We start from the raw sequence: 25431 nt of genomic DNA, 5'->3' as shown, positions 1-25431 counted from the left end.
TCAGACATGACCGAATCATTTATACTGTTGATAAAATTAAATGTGACAGAAGAGAGAGTAGAGAGATGGTATGGAGGAGGAAGGAGGAGAGATTCAGAGTGGGGGGTGGGGGTGGGAGGAGCCTGAGGGGCTACAGTCCACGGGGTTGCAAAGAGTCCGACACGACTGAGTGACTTTCTCTTTCACTTCACTGTGATCTATTTGAGTTGATCTGTTTGAAAGGCATAAAGTGTGTATCTAGATTCATACTTTGCATGTAGACATCTCTTCAGTTGTTCCACCCTTGCTCCACTGCATGGTCTTTATCCTTTCTCTGTCTGAATTTGTCAGGTGTCTGTTGACTACATTAATGTGGGTCTTTCCAGTCCATTGATCTATTTGTTTATTCTGCCTCATCTTAAGTCCCGTGGCTTTATAATAAGTCTTGGAGTTAGGCAGTGTTGGTCCTCCAACTTTATTCTTCTCCTTCAGCACTGTGTTTACTATTCTAAGTCTTTTGCCTGTTCATTTAAACTATAGAATCAGTGTGTTGATATCTACAGAATTAACTTGCTGTGATTTCAGTTGGATTGCATCAAATCTATAGATTAATTTGGAAAAAACTGACGTTGTGACAGTATTGTCTTCCTATTTATATACATGGACTATCTCTTCATTTATTGAGGTCATCTTCGATTTATTTCATCAGACTTTTATAGACTATTTTAATCAGAATACCTTATGGTAAAATGGAGTGTGACTCTATATGTGGAAAAGAATGAAAAAATGTACTTTCTATTATGTATCTCAGGGTTTCCCAGCTGGCTCAGTGGTAAAGAATCTGCCTGTCAATGCAAGAGACTCAAGAAGCACGGGTTTGATCCCTGAGTTGGGAAGATCACCTGGAGTAGGAAATGGCAACCCCTTGCAGTATTTTTGCCTGGAAAGTTCCATGGAAAGAGGAGCCCAGTGTGCTATAGTCCATGGGGTTGCAAAGAGTCAGACATGACTGAGCACACACACACACACGCACACACACACACACATACATTTTGTATCTCACATACACAGCTATATGATGTGAATGAATGAAAATATTTATCTGCATCCATCCACATATAGTCAAATGTATATTAGCTAAGGGCTGATTTTTTTCTGCCCAGTGGCAGCTCTTCAGAATAATTTATGGTAATAAAATGTATAGTTACTTAGGCAAAATTGGCATCAATAATGAGTAGTCAGACTAGCCTCGGTGGAAAGTAGGGATAGGAAAGAGGTGGTTATGGTCACTATGGTAATAATCTGTCATTTATGAGCTCGGGTAATGGGCTCACTCCCACTGGCCACCCGGTGTCTATCACTGTTGATGTGAAGAAATGGGCTTTGCGAGGCCCAGCGCTCACCAGAGTTATAGTAAGTGATGGAACTTGGTTCCTACCTTTGGTCTGTTGGACTTCAAAGCATTTCCCTAAAATATCCTTTTTGTAGACACTTGCTCCTTGGAAGAAAAACTGTGACAAACCTACACAGCATGTTGAAAAGCAGAGATATCGCTTAGCTGACAAAGGTCCATATAGTCAAAGCTATGGTTTTTCCAGCAGCCAAGTACGAATGTGAGAGTTGGACCATAAAGAAGGCTGAGTGCCAAAGAATTATGCTTTTGAACTGTGGTGTTGGAGAAGACTCCTGAGAGTCCCTTGGACAGCAAAAGAGATCAAACCAGTCAAGCCTAAAGGAAATCAGTCCTGAATATTCATTGGAAGGACTAATGCTGAAGCTGAAGCTCCAATACTTTGGCCACCTGATGGGAAGAACTGACTCATTGGAAAAGACCCTGATGGTGGGAACGATTGAAGGCAGGAGGAGAAGTGGGCAGCAGAGGATGAGATGGTTGGATGGTATCACTGACTTAATGGACATGAGTTTGAACAAACTCTGGAAGATAATGAAGGACAGGGAAGCCTGGTGTGCTGCAGTCCATGGGTCACAAAGAGTCAGACATGACTGAACGACTGAACAACAACAGAAAAGTATTTTACGTTAGAGTGTCCTTTGCCATCTAAAAGGAAAACAGTACTGTTGAACAAAAAAAATGAAAAGTACACGTGGAAAATATTGAAAATATGCATATTCTGTTGCTCCATGGAAAAGCCTCTGAGAAACAAAGCCATTGTTATATGATAAGTAGAAGCAATGGGTGTTTAATAGACCTGGCAGTTTGACGCCTTCCCAGATTAAATGCACTGAACAGGGAGAGATGAAACATTCCTGGAGCGTGATGGGAGCCCATTATCATGACCGTAGGTAACGAGCTGCTTGCGATCTTCCTTTTAAAGGTGTTTTAACACATTTAGTTTGCATTGTATGGTGACTTTTAAAAATCTTTTTAAAGCCATGTCTTAAATAAAGACATTTTATTTAGTTTGCGTACCATGGTACATTTTTTATTTCCACGAAGGGAGGAGGGGTTGGGTTGCATAAACATATTTAATTTAGATCGACAGTGTTTTCACTGTTTTCATTCACTTTATTTTCAGCTACTCTTATTTGTTTTATACTCTGAATTTTGAAAACTCAGCTATTTCCTAAAAGAGTAGCCATGGGTGAGCTGCTGTGGCTTCCTGTCCACTGGGGCTGGAATAAGGGCGGGGAGAGGGTGTGTAATTCAAGGTCTGAGGGTGTTCTGCTGTTTCATTTACTTATTCGCCTTAAGAAAAACGCATGATCCAAATACAGGGCTAGGAAAGAATGTGGTTTATAAGCTTATACACTTTTAATGAATACGCTACTGTTTTTTTTCTCTTGACCCCCCTTACAAAAGATTCTATTTAGTGGAGAAGTCCATAGTAAGACTTGTTTGGAGTTAAGGTTCAAAAGGCAAACGCAGAATAAACTGACAGCTGTTCTCTTTCTGGAAGAGCCCGAATTCTTCAGCAGGCTCAGGTGTTGCAGTGGTCAGTGGCCACTGGCCTCGTGAGCAGCGACTGACTGAAGCCATGGGCTATCTGGGAATGGGCCACCCTGCCGGGGTTGGGGACATGACTTCAAAGCTGGTTCGAGTCCTTCTCCGGTGGGTGGGGTGGACCAGGGAATGCCACGCATCGGTAAGCAGAGACACAGACGTCCTCGGGTCTGTTTACATGGAGAGGCCTTTGTCTGCCCTTCTTCCCTGAACGTATATTCCCAGTCCTAGTGGCACTGGGTGAGCATGGAGGTGTATGTAACCTTTGAGACTAGAAGCTAGGATCTTTTGTTATTGTTCTGATTTTGAAAGAAATAAACCATTTCCGTGGGCCCCTAAAAAATACTCGGGGACCTATGTCCACTGTGCCTAGTGGAGAGGTTGCCCTGCAGCCCAGACTAGTGGGCTGTCTGGGATCAAGACCCTGATGGTAAAGAAAAAGAGAGATGCCAATATTAAAACCCAAAACCCATATCAAGTCGATGACATAATGTTCCTGGCTCACCAAGGCACTGGGTCTTTCCCTTGTTCACGGTTGGATCTTTGAGCAGAGAAATGCAGGGAAAGCTCCTATGGGCTGTGTACTTTGTCCTCCTCTTCCCATAAGGACTCAGGTCACAGCTTCTCTGTTCCTTTAGCTACTGAATTTCACTCGATGGGCTTCCCTGCTGTCTTGGACGGTAAGGAATCCACCTGCAATGCAGGAGACGTGAGTTTGATCACTGGGTCAGGAAGATCCCCCGGAGAAGGAAATGGCAACCCACTCCGGTATTCTTGCCTGGAGATTTCCTGGGGCAGAGGAGACTAGCAGGCTGCAGTCTGTGGGGTTGCGAAGATTCAGACTTGACTGAGCGACTCATACTTTTCACTTGATAGTCACGTAGGTTTTCGCTACGTGAAACCACTTTCATTCTTTCTGGATAACTGAAGCCGATAAAGTCAACGGTTGTTGCTTTCCTAAGGGGTTAATGAAATGATGGAAAAGCCACACCAGGAAGGCAGCTGTCCTGGTTCTCTACTGGTTGGCTTTCTGTTCACAGCTCAGTTAACTTCATTTGGGGAAGTTTAAAGTAAAATCACTTTTTCACAGCTCCGTGTGCGCAGTGATCACGACCTTGAATGAGACGTCCTCGGAGACAGGCTGCCGTGTCCCTGCGTGCCCTCATCCGTGGTGCCTGAGTGCTGGGGAGTGCCAGGGTGCGGGTGGATGCTGGACAACCTTTTGCAATGGTTGGAACATGGGTCTGAAGGTCAGAGTACAATTAGGCACTTAATTGTGGACTGAAATAGTAGGTTAGGGAGGTGGTGAGAACATCCCATTGGACGCTTCTGTCCTCTGACTGTTCTGGAAACTTTCTTTTGGCCACTGGGGAGCTGGCCACACCTGGGCCCATGCACCATGTATGCACAGAGGGCACAGGGCTTTATGGTGATGGCAACACAGACCACCCCCTGGGTGAAGCCCCCATTCTTTCCCAGTCAGCCCCCAAACCCTGGTGCCTCCTTTCCATTCAGAGGCCTGCATTTTCTCACCTGTGCAGGCAACCATACCTACACTCATACTGCTGTTGTAAGAGTCACAGACCTTAATGTACTTGAGTGCTTAGCAGAAAAATATCCATGTTAGAATTGATGCTTTCAAACTGTGGTGCTGGAGAAGACTCTTGAGAGTCCCTTGGACTGCAAGGAGATCAAACCAGTCAAGCCTAAAGGCGATCAATCCTGAATATTCATTGGAAGGACTGATGCTGAAGCTGAAGCTCCAATACTTTGACCTCTTGATGTGAAGAGCCAACTCATTGGAAAAGACCCTGATGCTGGGAAAGATTGAGGGCAGGAGGAGAAGGGGGTGATACAGGATGAGATGGTTGGATGGCACCACCGACTCAATGGAGATGAATTTTAGCAAACTCTGGTAGATGGTGAAGGACAGGGAAGCTTGGTGTGCTGCAGTGCATGGGGTCGTAAAGAGTCACACAGCTTAGCAACTCAACAACAACTGACGTGAGTACTTGCCGTGATTGTTGTTGCTCTTGCCTTTTTCGCAGTTATTACTCGACACACATAATTGTGAGAGAGGAAAGGGAAGAGAAGGCAGTGACGGTGGTCTGGGTCCCTCTGCTCTCTCCTGGGTGTCAGCCTGGGACCCTGCCACCTGGTGTGTCTCATCTGCCTTCCTGGCCCCCTCCCTGCGGTCAGTGGCCTGATACGGAAGGAGGTGGGCGGGGGGCATCTCCAGGTGAAGTTAGAGATGCTCGTGGCCCGGAGTGAACCCTGTACCCACAAGAAAAGGTGAAGGCTTCCCCAGACTCTGGTATTTGAAATACCTACCCCATATGTCCCAGGTTGTACTGTAAATTTTAAGTCTTTTTTTCCCCCTATTTTTGGCAGCGCTGAGTCTTGGTTGCTACATGGCCTTTTTCTCTAGTTGCATCGCGGTGGCTGCTCTCCTTGTGGAGCGCAGGCTCTGGGGCCTGTGGGCTTCAGAAGCTGCAGCTCCCCGACTCTAGAGCACAGCCTCAGTAGTTGTGGTCCTTGGGCTTCGTTGCTTCATGGGATGTGGGATCTTCCCAAATCAGAGATCAAACCCATGTCTCCTACATGGGCGGGCAGATTCTTTACCATTGAGCCACCAGGGAAGCCCTCTACAGTAAGTTTTTAATATTCTGAAACCTCAGTGGAAGTTCTTAGGGCCTGGGTTATATGGATTTTTTTGCTTGAAACTCCTTTGAGTATTTCATCAAATAAATGTATTAGCTGAAGATCGAAGCTCTTACACTGTGTTCCGTCCTATAGCGTGTGCAGTTCAGAGCGAGTTTCCAGCAGAATATCCGGAGAAGCTGAAACCTAAATCCAGGCTTGGATAATCAGAGGAAACGCAGGGTCTGTTGCATTGTGGGGAATTGTAATAGTGTGCGTTTGAAGGCTTATGTGGCTAGATAGAGATGAATAGAAAATGACTATTAGTGTGCAAATGTAGAGTTTTAAAAAATGCATTAATAACAGGCTAATAATGTCCATTTTCCTTTTGCTGCTGGAGCCCAAGAAAGGTGGAAAAGGAAGCTAGCTAAATGGCATAGTCTTCTAAATATTTCCCGCTCTCTCATCTTCTATTTTTAGTACTTTCTGACCCTTTTCTATTAACCTATGATCTTGTTAAAACATTAATTGCAATGCATTAAAAGAAAAACTTCTAGCTTTAGAGTCCAAGATAGTATTTAGGTTTTTTTTTTTTTTTAAATAAAACATTTCAAAACCATTTGCAGGCCTTAATTTCCTGTGATTAGAGCATATCTGATTGTCTGAGGTTGTTTGTCTTATTTTGTCCTTACATTCTGTGTTGTCGCATTCACTTTTGAATAAAATCCATTTCTTCATTTATCAGGGACAGTTTGCATTTCATGTCATGGCTGTTTTGTGTAATTTAAATATCCAGTCCTGGATCTCGTGCGCTCATTCACTCAGTCGTGTCCGACTCTTTGCGATCCCATGGACTACAGCCCGCCAGGTTCCTCTGTCCATGAGATTTCCCAGGCGAGAATACTAGAGTGGGTTGCCATTTCATCCTCCAGGGGATCTTCCCAACCCAGGCATTGAACCCACTTCTGCATTGGCAGGAGGATTCTTTACCACTTCACCACCTGAGAAGCCCGGTATTGGGTTATTTATGTAGAAAAACATGGTTAGTTAATAATAAACTTAAATTTTCAAAAGTTCAAATTTTTCTACTTCTGAAGTCCCTTTAAAACTTGATCTGTTTCAACCTTGACTGATGTTGATAACATTTTGATATTAATAACAAGTCATGGGTGCCATAGGCTTGCTAAATTGTCCCTTTGCGATGTTTTTTTTTTCCCTCTCCTTAGGAAGTTGAAGACCATGTGGCATTTTTAATCACAGTTCCGACTGCCCTGGCGATTTTCTTTGCAATCTTCATCCTGGTGTGCATCGAGTCGGTGTTTAAGAAGCTGCTACGTCTCTTCTCTTTGGTGATATGGATCTGTCTCGTGGCCATGGGCTACTTGTTCATGTGTTTTGGGGGCACCGTCTCTCCTTGGGACCAGGTAAGATGTCGAAATGCTTTTTGTGTTTTGGTCTGTGACATACCAGGTTCTATACACCTGGCCCCAGACTGTAAACAGAGGCTGAGAAGACCATCTTTAGAAACGGCTGGCCCACGGGGCTCTGCAGGGTGAAGTCACCCCGTGCCTGTTTTAACTCATCAGACCTGCTGGCGGTCAGGGGGCCGCCCAGGCTCATCTTGTCTCCTGTTTCCGATGGCTGAGGCTGCGTTTGCCGCTGGCACCACGCCTTGGTACTTCCTTCTTCTTCAGCCCCTTGAGTCTCCCATTGTTCTGGAATCCCTCTGTGCCTCGAAGTCGCAAAGACTGGACTTGAACTCTCTGCTCAGGGACTGGATCTTCAGATTTGGTGTCAACGTGATGATGTCATAGCAGTAAGGAGACCCAGTGTTCTTCATGTTGAACCCAGAGGCTCTTGGTTTAGAAGAGGGCCATGTCTGGGGGATGCTAGGTCTTTAGGAGACTGTAGGCCAAGAGGCTTTTCCCCCTTGTGCTGGGGTCACATGGCTCTCGTCCACTGGCTGCTTGATCAAATGGTTCCAGGCACGGGTGTGGGTATCCTAGTTCCTAGCTTCAGGCTTGTAATTGACACCAAGGGGTTCTGTCGCCATCGAGGGAGAGAGGGAACTGAGTACCACGAGGGCTGTTGCTGAGCTGCTGGGGGCCAAGAGCCTGGGGAGGGAGTGGCGCAGGAGCCACAGTCCTTAGGAGACTCCCCAGAGTTGCTGCAGCGGCCAGGAGAAGAGAGACTCAAGATGCAACACACAGAAGGATTCAAGTGCCAGTGTGTGTTACTTTCAATTATCTTTTGATATTGATCTCTAACATAATCCCCCAGTGAAAAGAGAACGACTCTGTCTGATTTCAATACCTTTAGACCATGCAGTTTTTGCACCTTGTTTTGTGTCCTTCGTTTCTAGTCTATGGGAACCTGAATAGAATCTGTATCCTGCTATTGTGTGAACGTTGTATAAATCTTAATTGTGTTGAATTGGTTCATGGTGCTTTTCAGGTCTACTACATCCTTCTCCTTTCCTGTCTGTTCCTTCTGTTAATTTTTGACAGTTTCATATTGAAACTTCCAACTAAAAATCTTAATTCATCTGCTTGAAAAATAATTGTAATATCTAGTAGAACTACGCGTAACCTTGTTCTGTATTTTTGAAGTCTCCTGTAAATGTGTTATCATACTTTCATAATTTAAAAAATAAAAGAGAAAGGGCAAGGACGTGAGCTGGAGAGAGCCCTAGGGGAGCCCCAGAATGGGGTTTCTGGAGAGTTCTGTCCTGTGATCTCAGACAAAGCATCCTCGTCTTTGACCCTCAGTTCCTCTGGGAAGAGAGAGGCTGGGCAGAGTGAACTTGGGTTGGTCTCTCTGGCTGTAAAGGATGCTGAGACGGAGGGCCCAGATGGAGACGATGCTGTCTCTCTCCCAGAAGAGGCTCCCGTGCTTGGAGAAGCTCCCTTGGTGTCTCCTCCTCGCTCCGCCACTCAAGCCTTTTGCAGCGCTGGGCACACCCCCCACACACACACGCCTCTGCTCCCTGTTGTTCTGCGCACGCCCTCACCCTCTGCTCTCAGTGGCACACGTGGTCCACCGTCCCTCCGCCTTCACCCCAGTGCACGAGGACAGACGCAGGAAGCAGGTTGAGAGCATCCTTTGCTGTCTGTGGCATGGACCCCGCGTCTCTCCTAGCACCGCGGCCACCTTTTAACAACATAGCTTTAAAAAAAGCCTCCTGTATGGAGGCTTCCCTCATAGCTCAGTTGGTAAAGAATCCGCCTGCAATGCGGGAGACCCTGGGTCGGAAAGATCCCCTGGAGAAGGGATAGGCTACCCACTCCAGTCTTCTTGGGCTTCCCTGGTGGCTCAGCTGGTAAAGATTCCGCCTGCAATTGGGGAGACCTGGGTTCAATCCCTGGGTTGGGAAGATCCCCTGGGGAAGGGAAAGGCTACCCTCTCCAGTATTCTGGCCTGGAGATTTCCATGGACTGTACAGTCCCTGGGGTCGCAAAGAGTTGGACATGACACAACTGAGTGACTTTCACTTTCCTGTCTGGAAGGGCAAATACTCCTTTTGTTCAGAATTCTCTGAGCTTCCTTTTCCGTGTGAATTACAGACTCTGTCATGATCGGTGGACACCCGAGCATCTCCTGCATTAACCTCATCTGGGGGCCTCCCCAAAGCAGCCTCCCCTGATGTCTGGCTGCCCTCCCACCAGGCGGCCCCCACCCTCTCTTGTTTTCCCTCCGCGCTTACGGTCGTCCGCAGAGCGGGTTACACAGCCCTCTCTCTGTTCATCACTGTCTCGCCCGGAGGACGTAAACTCCTTCCCCGTGGGGTGCCGCTGCTCCCTGTGTGTCTTTGGCACCCCAAGCTGCCGGCACAGGACTCGCCCCAGTAGATGAGGTTTTCCCTTCCCGATCTGTTGTTGTTGCATTTGTGTGTGAGTGTCCACTTGCTTCTGGTTTTATGACACACGCTTGGGTTTTATTGCTGCTATTGCTGTTTGTAAAAAAATTTCTTGAAGCATCTTTGTTCTTGTTGTTCAGTCGCTCAGTCGTGTCCGACTCTTGGCGACCCTGTGGACTGCAGCACACCAGGCTTCCCTGTCCATCACCAACTCCCAGAGTTTGCTCAAAGTCACATCCATTGAGTCAATGATGAGCTTGGGCATCTTAAACATCCTTATTTCCAAGTCATTTTACTTGCTAAGGTGGCTCAGGCAGTAAAGAATCTGCGTCTACTGCAGGAAACCGGAGTTCGATCCCTGGGTCAGGAAAATCCCCTATAGAAGGAAATGGCAACCCACTCCAGTATTCTTTCCTGGGAAATTCCACGGACAGGGAAACCTGGCAGGCTACAGTCCATGGGGTCACAAAGAGTCAGACACAACTAAGCGACTGACATGTTCACTTTTACTTTACTCCTGTTTACTCGAGATCGATCTCCCAGCCATTGGTTGCCTGTCTCTGTTTCTTGGCTTTAGCTTGGATGCGGTTTTTTACAACCTCATGCTGAGATTTTTCTCCTCAGCCCCTGCCCGTGATCCCACCCACATCAGGGTTGCCGGCCTCATGCTGCCAGGACCCTGGGCAGGGTGGGCTCCTGCATGGAGCCACTCAGCCCCGTCGATGGGGCACTTGCCTTGTGCTGTGGGGCTGCTTACACCTCTTGCCAGAAGAGGGCCAGTTTGAACTTAACTAATTTATTCTTTTAACTTTGTATTTTATATTGGAGTATAGGAGGAGGCCATGACAACCCACTCCAGTATTCTTGTCTGGAGAATCCCATGGACGGAGGAGCCTGGTGGGCTACAGTCCATGGGGTCACATAGAGATGGACATGACTTAATGACTAAGACACACACACACACACACACACACACACACACACACACACACGTGATGAAGGGCTCCCCAGGTGACGCTAGTGGTAAAGAGTCCGCCTGCCAATGCAGGCAACTCAGAAGACGCGGGTTTGACCCTGGGTCAGGAAGATCCCCTGGAGTAGGAAATGGCAACCTATTCCAGTATCACTGTCTGGGAAGTCCCATGGACTGAGGAGCCTGGTGGGCTACAGTCCTTGGGGTCGCAGGGAGTCGGACACGACTAAGAGACTTGAGCGCACGCGCGCACACACACACATGCACACACGCACAGTCTGGGGCTGGATGCGCCCATTTAGAAGAAGCGGTATGCAAGAGAAGAGTTGAGCTGGGCACCCAGGGGTGGAGGAGAGGGAATATGTATATACTCGTTTTCAGATTATTTTCTCATTTCGCTTCTTACATAATATTGAGCCGAGTCCCCTGTGCTGTGCAGGAGGTCCCTGTTGGTTGTCCAGATACCTGAGAAATTACTTGAGCTAAGTGATTGGTGCTCATCCTTTGATTTTTCTGTATAAGCGTCCATGTCATCTATGAATAGGAAGCTTTACTTCTTTCATTCCAATGTTAATGTCTTATTTCTTTTTCTTGACATGTGCACATCATTAGTGTATGTTAGTTGCTCAGTCGTGTCTGATTCTTTGCGACCCCACGGACTGCAGCCCACCAGGCTCCTCTGTCCATGGGATTCTCCAGGCATATCATTAGAACCTCCAGTAAAATACTAAATGCAAGAAAAACAAAACAGAAGAGGCCACTTGAGCCCCATTCCTCTGCTGGAGTCTGAACTCCTTCCCAACACTGCTGATCATTCAGGAGGGGACCTGGAATGCGGTCATTCTGCCCAGTTAACCCAAAATTGACTCTCTGGCATCTTTTGATGTCGGCATCACAGATGCAGGTCCCTCCATGAACACTGACATTCTGACCTCCGAGAAGTGTTAGGAGGTGCACTGCGCTCGAGGGAGTGAGCTTAAGGCATGATCCCAGAGAGGATGCTTCCACGCCCGGTGCTGCTGTGAGGAGCGGCTGGGGTACACCGAGGGGGACAGTCCACACGGGGCCCCCTCACCGCTGACAACAATGGCAAGTTCGGGGATCCAAAGAGCCCCGTGAGTTTCAGTAACTTGCAGAAGGACCTACAGAACCCTTTGAAAGCTGTTAATCCTCATGTTTACAGGTTTCCCAAGTGGTGCTAGTGGTAAAGAACCCACCTGCCAATGCAGGAGCTATAAGAGACCTGGGTTCGATCCCTGGGTAGGGAAGATCCCTTGGAGGAGGGCATGGCAATCCACTCCAGTGTTCTTGCCTGTAGAACCCCATAGACAGAGGAGCCTGGAGGGCTCTAGTCCATGCGGTCACAAAGAGTCGGATGTGACAGAAGCGACTTAGCTCACACGCATGGTTTCTTACAAAGAAAGAACACAGTTTAGCATCAGCCGAGGGGAGTGTTCAGGAGCACTGCAGAGTGTGGAGTGTCTGTTGTCCGGTCCATCTGGAGACACGACAGCCATGCCCTCCTAGCTGCAGCATGTCGCGCCATGCGCGGGGTGTAGCGCCTCCCCAGGAGCGTCATCAGAGCCTTGTGTGCCCAGGGTTTTGCCTGGGACTCATCGCACGCCCCCTGCATGGCTGGCTGTGGTCTCAGCCCCTCTGTAGACAGAGCGGATGCTCTGTGTGGCCCTGAGCCTCCTTCATGAATCACATCTCGGATGGTCTGCTGATCAGAGCCCCCGACGCAAATAGTCCTGTCGGGCTGGGCATTCCTGGGGCCTGAGAGATCCCCTCCCAGGAGCCCAGGGCAAAGGCCGATCTTGCTCTGGTGTGGCTGGTTCTTCCCCGTACGTGTGGGTGGAGTCCTGCTCTCAGCCATCACAGCTGGCACACAACCCAGAACCGGAGCTGCCAGCGCTGGTGTCCTCTGGGCGGCGCCGCCCCTGTTCTGGGTGCTTTCCCTCTGAAAACCCGTTCCATCCTTTCATAGCCCCGTGGGATGGGCGCTGTGGTACCCGAGCTCACCCAGCACCTAGACTCCCACACAGGTCCCTTGATCACAGCCAGGCTGCTGGAGAGTGAGCATACAGGAGATTGGAACCCAGGGGGTCTGACTCCAGAGGCCAGTCTTACCTGGGATACCGAGTTCTCAACTGGAAGCAGTTTCCCCACCAGAGACATTTCCCAGTCTGGCAGTGTCTCTGACTGTCAGAGCCTGGTTAGGAGTCACCTAGTGCGTAGAAGCCAGAGATGCTGCTGTGAATCCTACAAACAACCTACAACACACAGGCCAGCAGCATCACCAAGAACCACCCAGACGGAGGGTCTGCAGGACCAAGTCTGAGAAACTCTGTGTTTACCAAGGCTGCCTGTCTGTGTTGTCTTTTAAAGACCCAGTTCTTAAAGTCTCAATAAGTGGAACTGTCCTGAGTGGCCAGGGCACCACTTCAGACTGCTGGTTCTGTTTTTGATCAGAGAGGCATGATTTTGCAGCGTGTGGCCTGGAGTATGTACCCGCTGGAGAATGGGTGGCAGGTTTGGAGGTTGGGCACCGACGTGGTTTGGAAGTGGCTGCTGGTGAAATAAGGAAAATGAGGAGAAGACGCTGGTGGCTTTGCCCTCCCAGCCCTGAGTGTGTGTGGAGACCTGGCATCGCTGGTAGTTTTAATTCAGCTCGTGTCGCCTCCGATTTGGGTCCCCTCCCAGCCGATGCTGCCATCATCCCCACCCAGCTGACATGTGTTCCACACAGCCGCCTCCTGGACAAGAATTATTTAAAAATGACATTTTGTTGGTGGTTCCCAACAATCGGAGGGACGCCGGGTGGTAAATTGCAGAGTTGGGGTTTCCAGCTGTTAACAGTGGTGTGTGTGTGTGCTAAGTGAACACACATGCGCGCACACACACACACACACACACCTCTGCAAGGAGGGTCTGCCCACCTGCTTCAGCTTGGACTGGGTTTTCCGAAATCCCCCCACCCCCCATTGGAGAAGGAAGTGGCAACCCACTCCAGTATTCTTGCCTAGAGAATTCCATGGGCAGAAGAACCCGGTGGGCTACAGTCCATGGGGTCACAAGAGTTGGACACGTCTTAGCGACTAAACCACCACCACCACCCCCTCCCCATCGTATGCAAGATGACCTCCCCATGATCAAAGGGTGGAGGGGCTCTTGACACACTTGACCTTCTTTTCCTGAATGTTTGGAAACCAGGTGAACAATTTGAACTCGACTAGGAGAGGAGGAAACAAGGTATCAGTCTCCTGTGCTCCTTTAGGTGAAGGGATCACGTTTGTTTTTCTAAAGATGTCAGCAGCGTGTCTGGGGCCCCCAGGCCCCTCTTCTGCCTGTGCCTGGGGCCGTCACACGCACAGCAGCTCTTCTTGTCTGAGGGCCCTTCCTGATAGCCAGGTCCTGTCCAGAGAGGCCTCATCATGGTTGACAAATAGTGGCTCCCAGCTCTGGAGCGTAAAGTCCAAAATCAAGATGTGGACAGGGTCACACTCCCCCAAAGGCTCCAGGGCAGGATCTTTCCCTGCCTCTCCCAGCATCACGTGGCTGTTGGGAAACTGTGTGGATGGTAGACACGCCTCTTCAACATCTGTGTCCATCATTGCATGGCACTCTTCTCCCTGGGTCTCTCTGATTCTTATAAGGCCACCCATCATCATATTGGCCTTAGGGAACCCTCTTGATTTCTGCTTAACTTGACCATGTTTGCAAAGACGTTGATTTTAAAGGTCACATTCACAGGTGGGGCTTCCCAGGTGGCTCAGTGGTAAAGAACCCACCTGCCAATACAGGAGATGTGAGTTCTGCAGGAGATGTGAGTTCGATCCCTGGGTCGGTAAGATCCCCTGGAATAGGAAATGGTAACCCGTGCCAGTATTCTTGCCTGGAGAATTCCATGGAACAGAAGAATTTGTCCTGGTGAGCTCCAGTCCGTGGGGTCGCAGAGAGTCAGACATAACTGAATACTCACTGGCTGGCTGGCACATGTATAGGGGTGAAGATTTGAACACATCTTTGGGGAGGACACCATTCAACTCATGATAGACATCGTTTCATGGAAGTCACCCTGTTGCCTAGGAGGACCGTCTCCTGCTGCAGGAACCAGTCCCATCTCGTGGCCTGTTGCTCTCATGTTTACTTTCCCACTCTTAGATGTTTGACAGCTGCCCTTGATATTGACTTTCACTTAAACTGCAAGTCCACCTGGGGGTTAAAATGTATGCTGTGGAGGTTTTTGACCCATTTTCAAACCAGGGGCTGTGGAAGTAGAAACGTTCTTATGTGTGACTAGCCTGCTGGGATCAATCATCCAGACTCAGGAACAGAAAGAGAAAATGACCCGTGATCGAGCACAGTGCCTTGTAGACAAGCAGAGTGTCATGAACGAATGTTTGCATGTTAGGTGGGTTTGCTCTGCCTGTCTGGTGAGGAAAGTGCTTCTTTGGGGTTTTTGTAGGAGTGACATGACATTTTCCTTTTTTGTGATATCTTTGGTTTGCTTAGTGAAGCCTTAACTTTTAGGTTATATATATATATATACATATATATATATATATAAATTTATTTGTTTGTAACTGTGCTGAGTCTTTGTTGCCACACTGTCTTTCTGTAGTCGCTGTGAGCAGGGTCTGCTGTCTAGTTGTGGTGCATGGGCTTCTCATCCAGCAGCTTTTCTTGTTACAGAGCACAGGCTCTATGCACGTGGGCTTCAGTAGTTGCAGCACGTAGATTCAATAGTTACGGTGCACCAGCTTAGTTGGTCCATGGCCTGTGGCAACTTCCCCGACTAGAGATTGAACCAGTTTCTCCTGCATTGGCAGGCAGATTCTTTACCATGGAGATACCAGGCAAACCCTAGCTGATGTTTTAATTTATGACTTTCTAACAAGGCAAATCCATTGCATCTCAGCTGAAAACCACTGACTTAGGACCTTCCCTTTGAGATAAGAAGACTGTTGAGAAGGTGGTGGGTCAGGAAAGCACTTGTCTGCGATGGCTGATGTTAGCCTATGCTCCCTGGATTGGCCAAGTGAGGACCAGAGAGTGAGCTGTACTCGTGTTTGATTCCAAAGTTCTGCTTCCCTTGTACTAAGAGCTCACTGAATAGAGTTAAATAAAAACTTCCATTTCTGGCAGCCCCATTTCTGCCTTGGCAGGGAGACCAGGTTGTGTTACTGTATAGATTTGTTAACTTACCAATGTGAACAGCTAACATATTGCTCTGGGAAGAAGGGACTTTCTTTGTCCTGTTACCTAAAAGGATGCCAGCCATTCAGCATGTACCTGTGTGTGTTTTCCTACAAAAATAGGACATCAGTGCTCAAACATTATTTTTCTTTTATTGAAAAAGGTGAAAATGAAAGAAAAGAAAGGCCTCTCGTCGGCTTTGAAATGGTACAGAGTCGGTTTGTAAGTGCAGTGACTTGGAAAGCTATTAAAAAACCTAGTAGCATAAGAGTGAAAGGAGAAAACCCAGCCTGTTCCTGGGGAGCCACGAAAACCATCTCTGGGTGCTTCTGTGCACCTCAGTGATTTCTTAGGGGACATTTTGCACTCAATATGAAAAAGAACAAATCTGAGAAAAATGTAAAGTAATATAAAAATTATGTCATTTAACAACAAAGATACAGGTTTTTATTTTTCTCTAATCCCCCTGCTTTAAAAAAAAACAAAACACCAAAGGCCAGGAACATAGTGATGAAGTGTGAATTTGAAGGCAGTGCAGCACAGCTGGATGCAGCCCGAAGGGTTGTTATTTTGAGATTCCAACGTATTTCTGGCTGTTGAGTGTGGAGGTGGCATTTCTGTATTCTCTCTACCTTGTGTTCCCAGCCTGAGCATTGGGAAAACCACACAGGCTTGCAGTGAACTGGGAACATGTCACCACCCTCCCTGGGGCTTCCCAGCTCAGATCCTGCGACCCTGCTTCAGTAGACAGTTGTAGTGGTGCTTCTGGAACAATCTGTGTGTTCCCTTCTTCTTTGATCTCCTTCCGTGCTTTTCTCTAGAGGAGCCTAAGCTGGGGTCCTTAAGATCGGCACCTGCCCTTCAACGGTTATCCGACCACAGAAGGGATGCTGCCATTCTGACCTCCGAGCTTTGTGGCCCTCACTCTGCCCTGCCCCCACGTCAGCATTCGTTTTGAAGGCCGAGTGGCCTTGGAGGTGTTTTTTGTTTGCTGCTCTGTTCCCGGCATGTTGCACGGTGTCAGACCCGTGGAGCTCACCCTGCAAACACTTGACGAGCTAACTGAACGCGTGGACGCCTTCTCTCTGGTCGTCTCCTCCCCGCTGACGAGGGCAGATGCTGCTTTCTGGATCCTGGTTCTTCTGTGCTCCAGGCAGGATTCAGTTACTTTACGTACGTGACTTCCTGGTCTGTATGACCCTGCGAAGACAATACTATTATTACTTGCAATTTGAAGATGAGAAAACTGAAACCCAGAGAGGTTAAGCAACTTTCCCAGAGTCACACAGCGAGGAAGAGAGCCAGAATTTGAACCTGACATTCTGGCACCATGATCGTCACACGTCCTCTCCACCTGCCTCTTGTTTTTGGCGACCTTGTGGTGCCTCGGCAAATGGTGAACTATTGTGTGTCGAGGAATGGGGGCATTTGGGAATTCTGGATTGTTCTTTCTGAATCACTTTGGGGTTGCACGTGATCTGGAAAAACTTCGTGGGTGGGGGGAGCTATTGCTTCAGAGATGCCAAAAATTAATCATATCACTGTTCTGAATTGCTAGTGATATTCCCATTTGGAGATATTTTCATCCATCGGACGAGTCAGTAAGAGAAATGGGACATTTCGACCCAGGGATCAAATGTCCACGTGTTCATGTTAGTCAGTATTATTGTTTGGAAATCACTGATTGCTTTTATACTGAAATGAACGTAACTCTTATTAACAGATTCCCTGTAATTTCACTTCTTTCTGCTCGTTTTCTCATCTGGGTCTGTCTTAGCTTCTGTGTACCAGTAACCAACCCCTTCCTTCCCTGTTGGAAAAACCCTTCAGGCTCAAAGGGCCATTTACTGGGTGGCCCACTCTTCCAGTAAGGTACGCGTGCCCTGGGGGGTGGCCACTGTCACAGGGATCCTGGTCCTGTGTGTGCAGCTCTCATGGCCTCTGGGGAGGTCAGCGTGAGGTCAGAAGAAGGAATCATGCTTGTAGTCTGGAGTCTGTAGTGTTTTCCTGAAAGAGCTGGAACTTGACAGGGGAGGAGGAATGTTCTGTAAGCTTCCAACACATCTGTTACTGACTCATTAAATGGAGACATCTTTGATGGTGATATCTTAGGGCTTCCTGCATTGTGTGCCTTGTATTTGCTAGACGAGTTTATAAAATGCTGTATTTGTCGTAGACTTCCAGTGACTTTGACCTTGAATCGTGGATGTTGTTGTTATATACAAAGAGACATACTCATGGGAGCTGGTGAATAATAGAACTTGCAGTTGTCAGGTGGGGACTGTGTGTGTGTACCCACGTGTGCATGCAGGGGAGCTGCCTGCGTGAAGCGGGGTGAATTCTAGACTCCAGGCTGAAGCAGCAAGTTCTCAGGAAAAAAAATACATCCAGAGTTTAAATTATTTCCTATTAAGAGTTGCTAAGCAACACCTTACTTAGCTTCCGCGGTATTCGGTTATTTCAGATTTCCTTTGCTCAGCAGCTGCTAACATCATCCTCACCCAGCAATTTCAGAGAGTTGAAAAACCAGAAATCAGAGTTTGGAAAGGTGATGGTGCTGAAATGCTCAGGACAGAAAACCTAGGAGGAAAGGGGAGAAAACTGCAGAGACAGAGGGAGCTCTGAAGGTTTGTAGAGGGTCTCTGAGTCTTGCCTGAGCCCAGCGTGGCACACACATGGGAGAAGAACCTCTGGGAAAGAAATTCCTGGTACTCGGCCTGCAGACCCACTCCAGTATTCCTTCCTGGGAAATCCCATAGATAGAGGAGCTTGGTGCGTTTCAGTTCATAGGGTCGCAAAAGAGCTGGACACAACTGAGCGAACACGCAAGGCCTGGAGAGCAAGCAGGAGGGACGGGTTCCTCAATACTGAAGGGGAATCGGTTCATCAGGAAGACCTAGTGGTTCCACAAACCTGTACACCTAAGAGAGATGCAAAATAGATAATGTGAAAACCGATATCCAACACAGAGACTGAAACAACCTGTCTCCAACAGGTGAGACAATAAGAAAGAAAATCAATAAGGATATAGATGATTCACAAAGTATCACCAAACAAGTTGATCTGATGGATATTTTTTGAGCTCTCCACCCAACCATGCAGAAGATGTGTTCTTCTCAACACACGTGGAACATATACCAAGAGGGACCATGTTCTGGATTATAAAAGTCCCATTAAGTTTAAAAGGATCACTTTTTGCACAAAGCTTGTGCTTTGGCCATAATGGACTTAAATTAGAAATCGATGACATAAAAGAGTTTGAAATATCAATCAATATTTGGAAACTAAACAATCCATTTCTAAATGACCCTGAAGACCAAGAATAAATTACAAAGGGGTTTGGAAAGTATGTTGGATTGAATTAAATGGACACGAGATGGATCGCAGTTTGCAGGGTGCACCTAAAACGGCACTTAGAAATTTACAGCATCGAATGTTCATAGTATGAAAGAGCAAAGGGCTCAAATCGGCAACTGAAGCTTCCAACTCAAGAAACTGGGAAAAGGAATACAAACTAGAAGAAAGGAAATAAAAAGGAGTTTAAAAAAGGTGTAGACAGGAAAACAATAATCAGAGAAGGCAAAACCAGTTCTTTGAGGAGATCCATAAAATTGATAAATCTCTATCCAGACTAATCAGAAATAAAGATAGAAGACAAAATTACCAGGTTGGAAATGTGAGAAAGATTGTTCCTATATATCCTACACAGTTAAAAAGAAGACAAGGAAATGTTATGAACAGTGTTATGCCATTAAGTTCCACAGTCTAGATGAAATGGACAAATTCTTTGGAAAGCAAACTATCGAAGCTCATTCAAGAAGAAATAGAAAATTGAATTGCTCTATATGTGTGAAATAATTTGAACATGTTGTTAAATATCTTCCCACAAAGGAAATTTCAGACCCAAATGCCTTCCCTGGTGAGTTCTACCAAAACTTAAGGGTGAAATAATCCCAACTATACAAGTTCCTCTGCAAAAAGAAGGAACATAATTCCCAACTCATGTCATAAGGCCAGCATTGCTCTAATACCAAAGCCAAAGATATTACAGGAAAGGAAACTACAGATCAGTCTCTCTCTTGAACATAGATGTAAAAATTCTTAAAAAAATTTTAGTAAATTTAGTCCAGCAAAACAATGGAGTTTATATCAAGAATGCCGAGTTGGTTTAACATTCAAAAACCAATTCATGTAATTTACCGCATTAACAGGTCATTTCAATAATTGTAGTGCCTACCATCATTTTGGTAGATAATGGAGAAAATATCTGATGAAATTCAACACCTACTCCTGGTAGCATCCCTCAGCAATCTAGAAAGAGAAAGGAACTTCCTCACACCAATAAAGAGCAATTTCAAAAAAGTGTAGCACCATATAGCATCATACTTATTAGGGAAGAACTGAAAGCTGTCACTTGGGATCTAGATAAGGTCAGGAGAAGAGTCAAAAGACACAGAGACTGGAACATAATAAGTTAGGCTGGCTTTATCTGTCTGTGTATGCACTGTCCATTATATTAGAAGTCCTGAGGAACTTAAAAAATGCTGCTAGAACTAGGAAGTAAGTTTAGTGAGGTTGACAGCCCACTCCAGTGTTCTTGCCTGGAGAATCCCATGGACAGAGAGGCATGGGGGGCTACAGTCCATAGGGTTGCAAAGAGTCGGGGTATGACTGAAGTGACTGAGCATGCACGCAGTTTATACGGCCGGACATAAAATAAATTGTATTCCTAGATACGAGAATCTTTCAACCGGCAATTGAAAAACATATCATTTAATACAGCATCAAAATGTAAAATACCTAGAAGTATATTTGAATAAATGTGTATAACTCATCTGTGCAGAAAAATATATGACCTTGTTGAACAGAAATTAATGAAATGAGTAACTGAAGAGACAGACTCTGTTCATGGATCTGAAGATTCAATGTGGCTAAGTTGGCAATTCTCCCTTAATTCCTTCTGTATAGGCAATGCAGTCTCAGCATGTTTCTTATAGTGAGTCACAAGCAGATTCTAAAATATGCATGGACATGCAAAATACCTAGAAGAGCTAAAACAAATATGAAAAAAGCAGAGCATTGGAGATCCTCTACTGGATTTCAGTATTTGTTATGAAATTCTAGTAATCAACCTAGGATAGTGTTGGTGTAAAAATAGACATTCAGACCAACGGGATACAATAGATTGTCCAGAAATAGCCCATGCCTATGTAGTCAATTTATTCTTGACTGTGTTCCAAGCCACTTTAATGGGGAAAAAGTATAAGCTTTTCAACAATAGCTGCTGAAAAAAATTAGATGGTCTTGGGCAAAAAATAAATACAAAATAAAAAATTAACTCAAAATGGATCATAGGCTTAAAGTTAGTCCTAAAAAATATAAAACTTCCAGAAGAAAACATGTGAAAAGATCTTGGTACCCTTGGGTTAGGAAGCTGTTTCTTAAATAGAACACACACAAGATGTCAGCTTTTAAGGAAAAGCCCTGATCAGTAGGATTTGATCAAGAAATGTAAAAACTTTTACTACTCAGAGACATTTTTTTGAAAGTGAACATGCAAGCCACAGACTGGAAAAAAGAGTTACAAAGCACATACCTGGAGAAACACCTGTACTTAGCATGTGGAGTGGACTCTGCCAGCTCAGTTACATCTCAGTGGTGGCTCAGCTGGTAAAGAATCCATCTGCAATGCGAGAGACCTGGGTTCGAAAGATCCCCTGGAGAAGGAAAGGCTACCCATTCCAATATTCTGGCCTGGAGAATTCTATGGACAGACGAGCCTGGTGGGCTATAGTCCATGGGGTCACGAAGAGTCAGACGCGACTTTCACTTTCAAAGTTGTAAAACTAGTGTATGAGGTTTTGTTGTACACAAAGAATTTTCATACTCCATTCCATATTATTGATACGGTATCCTCAAATGGGAGGTGTGCTTCCCATTTTAAACAAGAAAGAGAAACCCCCAAACCTGAGATGCAGGAAGTGGCTTTGTTACTCCCCTAAACCACATAGCAGGTAGAAGGCTGGAACCCAGTGTGAGCTGCCATACTGTCTGGCTGTGTCCCCTGATGCCTTTATAGTGTCTGAAAGAAAGGCACGGTCTTCAAGGAGGGTGAAGTTACTGAGATGGTCTAAGAGAATGATAATATTTTTGTTTTTATCAAGTCTAAAAAGGAGATGATTCCTAGAGCACTGATTTATTACCTATTTAATTTTTTACAAGATGGAGAAATCAGTTGCTGAGTTGTATTAAATTCAGTCTCTGTTCAGCTTGCTTTTTAAAAGAATTTTTAAAATTGAACATGGTGCATGCATAAAACACATAGGTCACCAATCTGTATTTCTTTTAATGCCCTTGATATGGGGAAAAAAAGCCTTTTATTACTGTTGTACCTCCTGATGGAGAAGGCAACTAAAGAACCAAATCTTTTAAGAAGTGTAACACAGATGCATTCCTCTAAAAATGGTGAAGCAATGAAATAACTTTCTTCAGTTGACAGGTGAATCAAAGTTCTTTTAGAAGTAAAATAAATGGGGAGTTGTTATAATAAAATAAAAAATAGCTTTATCACATTGACCCAGGTACAGATGAGTAGACCAAGGGAAGGGAGAACTCAAGAGACCTGTCTTTTATGGCAGAGATGGAATTAAAGCATAGTGGGGGGTGGGGTGGACTCTTCAGTAAGTGAAAAAAAAAGAATCCTTGATATAAATGAACAAGTGAAAGAAGTAGATTTTTCTTATGGACAGAACCCGATTCCTACTTTATTCCATATGAAAATAGGAATCCTAGGTGGATTAAAATCTAAATGAGGAAAGTAAATCATTAAGATTTTCATAGACATGTAGAGAAAAATCTCTATAACACTGGTGCAGGGAAGGGTTTCTTAAATAAGGCATGAAGGGAAAAAACTCTTTTTTTAACTATGAAAGAACATTGATGGAGAGATGTAAAAGGACAGACCTACCCCTGTTACTTTCCTTTGTTTGTAGGCACTCAAGAAGCAGCCTTACACGTGTGCCCAAGGAGGTACATAGACGAATTGGTGGGGACCTGGGTAAATCAGTTACAGTGTTTTGTTCAATGAAATACCAAGTAAGTCTTGAAGGAATAAATAGATTTACATCTATATAAACACTGAGAAATCTGGGAAGCATAGTGCTGAGTGGAAAAGGAAGTGGCCAAGTGATGCTAATTTTATATATAGCTCTATATTGATTGGACTTCCCTGGTGGCTCAGAGGTTAAAGCGTCTGTCTCCAATGCGGGAGACCTGGGTTTGATCCCTGGGTCGGGAAGATCCCCTGGAGAAGGAAATGGCAAACCACTCCAGTATTCTTGCCTGGAGAATCCCATGGACGAAGGAGCCTGGTAGGCTACAGTCCACGGGGTCGCAAAGAGTCAGACACGACTGAGCAACTTCCCTTTCCCTATATTGAATACTTACAGTTGCAAGTATCAAAAGAATAAAAAAACATGAATGAGAAGAATAATGCACTGGTATGTGCTTCTTGGTTTTGGAGGAAAGAAGAGAATAATGTGAAAAGGAGCCCAGCTGCGACTTTCTCAGTGTGTGTGTGTGTGTGTGTGTGTGTGTGTGTGTGTTTCATAAACATACGAATGTGTATACATGAAAAAATTGGATTGAAAGCTACTGTGACATAATGTTCAGTTTATGAGCTGTGTTTATGAGAAGCTGTCATATGATTTGTTGTACTTTTAAAAATTCTGGTTTTATTCTGTGGTTCACATTTTAGAATAAAATAAAAAGAACATCGGTTCTAGTGAACACCACTTTGCCTTTGACCTGGACTTGGCGTTCTGGGTGGTGGGTCCCAGCCCAGCTTTTGGAGTCTGACCCTGGTATCAGCCTTTGAGAGCAGTGTCCCTCCTGCTGCTCTCTGTCCTGCCGCTTCTGTGGTGTGATTGTTCACCGTCCTGGAAAAAAATAAAAAACGTCATTCAGTCGCTAAGTCATGTCTGACTCTTGGCGACCCAGTGGACTGCAGCACACCACGCTTCCCTGTCCTTCACTGTAGCCCTCCTCATTTTTTTAAACCCGAATGTGTGTTATTGCTAGTTGTAATAAAACATGTTCTGTTTTTCAAACTTTAAAAATACTGTTTAGCATTCTACCAATGCTTGGGAATGTAATATTGAGCAATGGTGTGATTTGGTCACTGGGATCCATATTTAACAGTAACTGAAAACTCAATCAAAATGTTCAAAGAATATGATCACTTAAAAGAAATAGCTGAATGGTGATATCATCACATTTTCTTGGAATAAATACTTGGGGGATTAATTAATGCCATAATCCGTAAATCCTATAAAATAATTGTTATTCTAATTGAATTAATTGTTTTCCTTGGAGACTTCCCTGGCGGTCCAGTGGTTAAGACTGTGCTTCCAATTCTAAGGGCGTGGAACTTCCCCTAGCTGGGGAACTAAGATCCCACATGCTGTGCGGCTCGGCCAAGAAAATATTAAAAAAGCAGATTGTTACCTGTTTTCTTTGGTTTCCAACTGTTTAAAAAAAACAAAAAACAAGGCAAAGCTGTTGACAAAATGAAGGGTTATAATGAAAGGATCTTTGTCTTCGAACTTTACATATGCATATTGTTGAGTGTGACACGGTTGTATTTTTGACAGTTTTCCTCTGTTGACCTGTGATGATAACGATGATCACATTATCACATTAGCATGGGAGAGTTAAGTGAAATAGCTGTTGGAGATCGATTCAAATCCTGTCACTCCCTTCCTTCTCCACATCTTTTGTGTGTGTGTGATTTGAAACTGTGTTTTTCAGGAAAATGCTAATTTTCTGACAAAATGCTAATACTTTTAAACTATGGCACTTAAATTTATTCATAATCAACAGAAAACTTTAGAATTTTTAGAGATAGAAGACAAAAATCTGACAGCTTCATTAAATCTACTAGGAAAAACATGTATCCCAATCATATCAACAAACTTCTCTCTCAAGTTTGAGGGGGTCAAGACATAACGGATTTTGGAATTATATGTTTCCTACTACTTTGTTGATGAAAACTCTGGACAGAACACAGAAGAGAAGAGGGGAGCGTGAAAAGAGATAAGGAAGCAGCAGAATCAGCAATCCATAAAGAAAAAGGCAAGGACAATTCCTGTAACACACGTGTTTTAAGTGGGTAGTGGCGGCGGGGAGGAGTGGTACTGGGGATCTGAAGAGCCTCATGATAAAGGGGAGAGTACATCTTGTAAATGAGCAGCACAGTGTACACTACATTTTATCAAGCTCCGAATTTGAGATTTTTAAAGTTCTGATTTTTCTGTATCAAAGTTCTATTTCTGTCAGTTCAGTCACTCAGTTGTGTCCGACTCTTTGCGACCCCATGGACTGCAGCACGCCAGGCCTCCCTGTCCAACACCAACTCCCAGAGTTTGCTCAAACTCATGTTCATCGTGTTGGTGATGCCACCTAACCATCTCATTCTCCGTCATCCCCTTCTCCTCCTGCCCCCAATCTTTCCCAGCATCAGGGTCTTTTCAAATGAGTCAGCTCTTTGCATCAGGTGACCAAAGTATTGGAGCTTCAGCTTCAGCATCAGTCCTTCCAATGAATATTCACGACATTTCCTTTAGGATGGACTGGTTAGATCTCCTTGCAGTCCAAGGGACTCTCAAGAGTCTTCTCCAACACCACAGCTCAAACGCATCAATTCCTTGGCACTCAGCTTTCTTTATGTTCCAACTCTCACATCCATACGTGACCACTGGGAAAAACCATAGCTTTGACTAGACAGACCTTTGTCGGCTAAAGTTCCCTTTAGTAGGATACATT

General features: G+C 45.4%; 1 protein-coding gene across 5 annotated transcripts in view; it reads left to right on the top strand.

Annotated features, from left to right (window-relative positions):
* Positions 1–25431, top strand: part of ADCY2 (adenylate cyclase 2) — a 436561-nt gene that overhangs the window by 12826 nt on the left and 398304 nt on the right. For all 5 annotated transcript variants that reach the window (XR_014062213.1, XM_081520577.1, XM_081520578.1 and 2 more), the window contains exon 2: positions 6808–7005. Coding sequence is in view for 4 of the 5 variants with exons in the window: in XM_081520577.1 (XP_081376703.1) it covers positions 6808–7005 (198 nt within the window). In the remaining variant the exon portion in view is untranslated. The remainder of the gene's footprint in view (positions 1–6807; positions 7006–25431) is intronic.

This window comes from Giraffa tippelskirchi, chromosome 8, assembly GCF_054371585.1.
Source record: "Giraffa tippelskirchi isolate mGirTip1 chromosome 8, T2T-mGirTip1v1.2.pri, whole genome shotgun sequence".
NCBI lineage: Eukaryota > Metazoa > Chordata > Mammalia > Artiodactyla > Giraffidae > Giraffa > Giraffa tippelskirchi.
This window is presented reverse-complemented; position numbering and strand designations above follow the sequence as displayed.